Source organism: Taurulus bubalis (assembly GCF_910589615.1).
Source record: "Taurulus bubalis genome assembly, chromosome: 7".
In the NCBI taxonomy this organism is placed as follows: domain Eukaryota; kingdom Metazoa; phylum Chordata; class Actinopteri; order Perciformes; family Cottidae; genus Taurulus; species Taurulus bubalis.
The window spans coordinates 7694445-7700610 of NC_136595.1; the positions used below are offsets into that span (position 1 = coordinate 7694445).

General features: G+C 43.2%; 1 protein-coding gene across 1 annotated transcript; it reads left to right on the forward strand.

Annotated features, from left to right (window-relative positions):
- Positions 1 to 221: 221 nt before the first annotated feature.
- LOC306738679 (uncharacterized protein) lies at positions 222 to 1760 on the forward strand. The gene is made up of 3 exons (XM_079220568.1): positions 222 to 961; positions 1063 to 1126; positions 1450 to 1760. Exons 1-3 carry the CDS (start codon positions 348 to 350, stop codon positions 1507 to 1509), a joined length of 738 nt encoding a protein of 245 aa, XP_079076694.1. The 5' UTR covers positions 222 to 347; the 3' UTR covers positions 1510 to 1760.
- The last annotated feature ends 4406 nt before the right edge of the window (positions 1761 to 6166 follow it).

Sequence of the window (6166 nt, forward strand, 5' to 3'; positions counted from 1 at the left end):
AATTTCCAGAATGTAGGTAACTCCCCTACTAATATTGTCCATACTTGAAACATGTCTTAACCTTCTCAAAATCCCCCCCAAAAATGTCATAACCTTTTTAAAGATGGCTCACTGCCTCCAGCTGAGTTTGAAGGAGTGGCACGGGGAGTTCCTTTGGCTCAGCAGGTTGGGGAGTGTCACAGAGGTGCGGTTACCAGCCTCCATAAACTACGCTCCCCTGCTCCTCAGCTGCAGTCGGACTGAGGGAACCGGGCTGGCAGGTGGACAGATAGACTACCTGGCTGCTGAGTTTCGCACAGTAGATTCCACAGAGTTCCTTTGGCTCCCGTGTCCGTGTCAGAAAGAGCATGTACAACAACATGAACTGCGGGTCCGGCGGCAACTCGAAGACCACCCATTACGAACGAACCGAGGTTGTGTGCCAAGGCGGTAACGGAGGCAATGGAGGCAATGGAGGCAATGGATACTCCTACAGCTATTCACAGTCCTCTGGAGGCGGGTTGGGAGGCGGAATGTCAGCCGGAACGGTGCACTGTGCGTCAAGCGGTATGAGAGGAGGAATGATTAGCGGTATGTCTAGCGGTATGGGAGGAGGAATGATGAGCGGTATGTCGAGCGGTTTGTCAGGCGGAACGGTGCACTGTGCGTCAAGCGGTATGGGAGGAGGAATGATGAGCGGTATGTCGAGCGGTTTGTCAGGCGGAACGGTGCACTGTGCGTCAAGCGGTATGGGAGGAGGAATGATGAGCGGTATGTCGAGCGGTATGGGAGGTGGAATGATGAACAGTTCGTCAAACAGAGTGATCCGCTGCACGTCAAGCGGGATGGGAGGAGGAATGTCAGGCGGAACGGTGCAGTGTACGTCAAGCGGGATGGGAGGCGGTATGGCAGGCGCTATGATGAGCGGAATGGGAGCCGGAATGATCAGCACTGTGGGAGGTGGAATGGCCGGTGGAATGAGGTATGACTTAATTTGCTGGTTAACTTTACAACTATCTAATCTGCGCTACTAGTAATTATAATAGCTTGTTGCTAATGAGTTTGCTCCTCTGCTCCCTGCAGTGGCTCAAGTTCCAGCCACCAGAAGACCACGGTCATGAAAGCCGAATACACTCATGAGTCATCTGTGAGTCCTGCTTTGTTTTGTAACGCTATACTTTTCTTTCAGTAGAGCAAATATAAGCCTGTCTCAATTTTCTAGTCTTCATTTCAAAAGAAAAAGGATTGTCCTGCAGCTTCACTTGATGCAAAAAGAATGACAGAAATGGTGTTTTATAAAACTTAGTTCGGGAACACAGCTAATTTCCCGTGCACTAAAAACGTAAGCACAACGTACTCGTTCACTTCCTCTTCGACTCAGTTCAGAGATCCCCCCTAACACTGTTATTGTCTCCCTATTTCTCTCTCTCTCTCTCTCTCTCTCTCTCTCTTTCTCTGTCTCTCTCACAGGGGTCCAGCAACAACAGGGGATTCTGCAAGTCTCCACTCCCAATGTTCCCACCCTTCTAAATATGTAATACTTTTCACAATGCACAGCAGGAGAAGGAAACAGACTTGCTTCAGCCCTCGGCTTTCCTGAGACATTTGTGGGTGTCACTTCTCTGAAACAGCGACCAGCTGATGCAGATCTTAAAATGCTTTATCCCAAACCAGATATAGAAAGAACAATAAGAAGCAAACAAATGTCATAAGAATAAACATGTCATATTTGGTTCTGTTCGGTTCTGAAATAAACACAGGTGTTTTCCTCGACTCATTCAGCCCATGTACTGTGGTCTTCATTTTAATCCTCATGTGGGCGGAAAAGAAGGGTTTATGTGCCCTCATGAATATTTGCCAAATCTCTGCACCACACACCTTAAGCATTGAAGCAATTCATTGTTGAATGAGCCTGAAGGTACTGTAATTTGGTGTCATCAACATATTCACTAATTAATCCCTAAAGGTTTGAAGTCCCCGTTAGCTGCTGCTCCACTAGCTTTTGTAGCTCTGTGAGCTCTGTTAGTATCATCTTACTATCTTTATTCCCTATTAAACAAATGAGTTTCTACAAGAGCAATTATGACCTTTCAAACTCACAGTGATTTTAAGACAATGTTTTAAATAAATAATAATAATAAACTATCAGCATGCACTGCGTGAAATACATAACTGTTGGTTTTTCCCTTATTCATAATATCTAACACTGTATTCATGTGTCATCTGTCCAGATGTTTAGCTGTAACGTCTGCTGACAAAAACAAGTCCATTTGGCTGACCTCAATCTGTGGAGCTGCTGACGTTTAACCTGCAAAGGCAATTGATTTGTTTTGTTTAGGAATTTACTATCTGTCTCGACATACGTGTCCAAAAAACTACATTAATACTATATTATGCATTATTATAAGGCTGTGTGAGGATACAGTACAGGTCAGGGGAGATATGTTGCCAACAACCACCAGAGAGTAACTGAACACTGGACAAAATGTATTGCACCAGATAAAGCTCAAAGCTTATCGCCATCTGTAGTTTTTACAGTCCACCACCTTCTATCAAGATAAAGACGTGTTAAATGTCTCACCAAACCAATATTGGACACTTAGAATTAAAAGACTGGACATTTTTAAGAGCCAGAAGTAGATAGAAGGTATAGCCAAATATCACTTCATAAAAGACAACAGTTATATGACAATATTCACGGTGAAAACATTCAATATGAGGATGGAGTCACTGTAAAACATTTCAAGTCAGTTAAACTTCCAAATGAAAGTTCACCTGCTGCCTTGAAAATGCAAGTTAACTCAACTTGAAGATTTCTTTGATTCAACTGAGAAATTAAAGTTCATGTAGTTGATTTAACTAAAATATTCTAGTTGTCTCAACATTATTTTTTAAGTTGTCAGAGTTGATTGAACTTTTTGTCCTGAAACTTGATCCACCGAGTTAACACAACTTTTTGTTTTACATTATCAGTTCAAGAAAACGTTCCTTATACAAAATTATTTCAACACCCTGGCTATCTCGCGCCTGTTGGACAGGGTCACATTTCTGGAGAAGGCCCTGTTAGAACAAGCCAGTGAGAGAAAAAGGAGTGAGGCTGAATGGGAAGAGAGATTGAGATTGTGTGAAGAAAGCCTCCACCTACCAAGCCCCCAGACACCGGATCAAAATCACGGGCTCCCACTCCAATCACAGGGTGGGGCTAGAGATCAACCACACAGACAGGACTGGGAAGGACAGGAGCCGTCACAGCAGTTGAAGAGGGAAGAGTCTGAAGAGGGAACGGGAAGCAGGAGGTGACCAACCTCGTTGGCAGAAGGGAAAAGAGGACAAATATCAAGAAAGCAATGACTGGCAAATCTGTTGCAATTGTGGCAAATGTGGACATTGGGCTAGAGACTGTCGCAGTGCACCTCAAGGAGAAAGAGGACTCGACATCCCAAATGCCCATTTGCTGCCAGCCAGTTCCTGGGAGCGAGCATGACCTGTCAGGAGGGAAACCACTCGAACAATGACATCGAAGCTCTGCACCATTAACCAAGCCCTTCCACCGGGATGGTTTCTGAATCAAATGGGATGAAGATCCACAGTATTGTTTCAGAAAAGAGAGGGTGAAGGAGACCACTGAAGTATTACAGCTCAAAGCTTAACTTAGCCACAGCAAAAAGGCCACTAATTCTTTTTTCCAATTTTACTCAAATTAAGTTAAGCCATGACATATTCTAACGGTTATTAACACTGTTAGTTATCCCCCTGCAAGAAAGAAGAGACAGTCAGTCGTCAAGTGGCTGATTCTGAGACACAGGTTTCCATGAAGGATGAGGTCTGACAATGGCACATGCACACACATTTTGCATTCAAACACTTACAAGAGAGGGACAAATTTTAGAAATGACATAGTCACACGGAGCAGACTATGACCCACCATTCCAGGGTAGTCGAGAGAGCTAATCAGATGATGAAGTCTGAATTAGCTAAAATATCGAGCGAGATCAAACTCTGGGGAGATTTTTTAAATTAACCAATCAGGTTTGAGTTTTTTGTCTTACAGGAGCCAACCAGACACCAGCTGATGAGAATGTGTCATCAGTGGAACAAGGTGACTGGCAAGGTTGAGTGTTTGCACAGAAGAGGTTTGATATGATGTTGTAAATATTAATGGTAAATATGATGAGCTCTCTTGCGCTGAGTTCATATTGTTTAATAGTATGCACCACCTGACATGACACATTTTAGCATAAACACACGGGTCAACAAATGATTTGGGGTTAAAGTGGACACTGGACTAAGGCCGTTTGGAGTCATTGCAAAGGCTTCACACGCCCTCCAGAGAGGCCACGACAAATACCAAGTAATATCGTTTGACACATAGTACTACTGATACTTTTGGGAAAACACTTGTGCATATTTTTTAAGGTTGGGAAATGATAAGGATGTGATGTCAATAGTTGGTTGATTAGAATGAACAAAGAAGAAAATGGAAAAAGGAAGTTGACAAGAAGGATTGTGGAAGTTGAAAGAAGGGTTAGTGGTGGCGTTGAGCTGAGATTTGGAGAGAGAAAGCATTAAGAAAGGAAATTAAATGAGAAAGAAACTGTGAGAAGTGATTAATGAAGGACTATATTAACATGTGAGTGATTCCCTGAGCCAGAGATCCTGTGCAGCAGAACCAACCGCTGAGGGCGTATATTGAGGAGGTGGGAGCAGAGTTTAAGTGCTGCCTTGTTCCATTCACCCCCACCTCCAGAGTATTATGAAATGATATCCTGTGCAGCAGAGCCCAGCCCGGAGACCTCGCCGTGGGTCTAAGTTCTTTCCACAGCCACACCCGTGACTTCATCACCGACCTCCATCATGCTACTGTCAGTATGAGAAGGCCTCACCATCAGACCAGAGACTCCAGGTGTCACATCAGAGAGCTGCAACCCACTGGGAGCAGGTAGTATGAGGGAGTATCGTACAACTTTAGTAATAGAACAACACACTGAGGTTTGAGTTCAAATGATCATTATGCAGTGTTTGAACCTGTTGTTCTGATCTTTTTTCGAGATAACTGGAGATGGAGACTGCTGGAGCTGGAGATGATGGGCGCAAGGAACATGGAGTCAGATGAACGAGTCAACAGAGATCGGAGGGGAACGATGGAGAAGTGCGAGCGTGAAGAACTGAGGAGATGCTGAAGGGTTTCAGGGCTTACACAACATGCATAGTGAGACATGCGTCAACATCCCAGAGAACATTAGAAACACACATACACGTAGACAGATATGCAGACATAGAATACACATAACGGTTCCTGATTTTAAGATTTTTACCTGTGTGATGAATAGAACCACACTGATATATTTTGCGTTATTGAGACCGTATATATTATACGGTCTAGAGAGGGAGGGAATTTTTCTTCCACAGGTTTATGACACAAGAATTTATTAAGATGTATGCACTGTGGGTGATGAATAAAGAGTTATTACAGATGTTTATACTATGGAATAGTATAAAGAGAGGGACTGAAGGGTTTTTTAAACTTTTTTTGTCACAATTGGACTTGCACATCTTTATAAATTATTGTTTATGTGTAAATTACAATGCATGAAATATGATAATTAATAAGGGATATTATTTTGAAGATTGTGTAATTGTATGCATATGAAGGTCACTGTTTTTATTAATGATTAATGTGTGAATGGAGTTTAAAACAACGTTTGCGTCGTGCATGTGGATGCCAGGGTACTGTTTTATTAGAAGGAAGTGTAGTTCTCTTGTTCGCCTGAGGTGGTGGCGCTGAACATTGACTTTTGAGATGATAGAATCTACCCTTTTCTAGAGAAGAAGAAGAATAGCGCCGCCCCTGAAGCTGCAGGCGAATGAATGAGTGAAAAGGCACGAAAAGGTGTGAAATGATGGAACTAACCAATGGAAGGGCCTTATGTAGCTATGTGAATGTGGGAGATAAACTAACACGCAAGACTGGAAGGGGCTCTCTTGGACCACAGAGGCGGCAGGCAGACTGAATCTGTGAGCAAGAGAGGGCCTCAAGTGAGAATACATACGCTGTTTTTGTGATGAACCTTTTATTAAATACCTTTAATTATACCTCATCGCATTCCGGACTATTACTTCCCATGATCACCCGGGATTTAAAGAATACTTTTCACTACATATAAGGAGAGGACAAGTGGAGATTTTA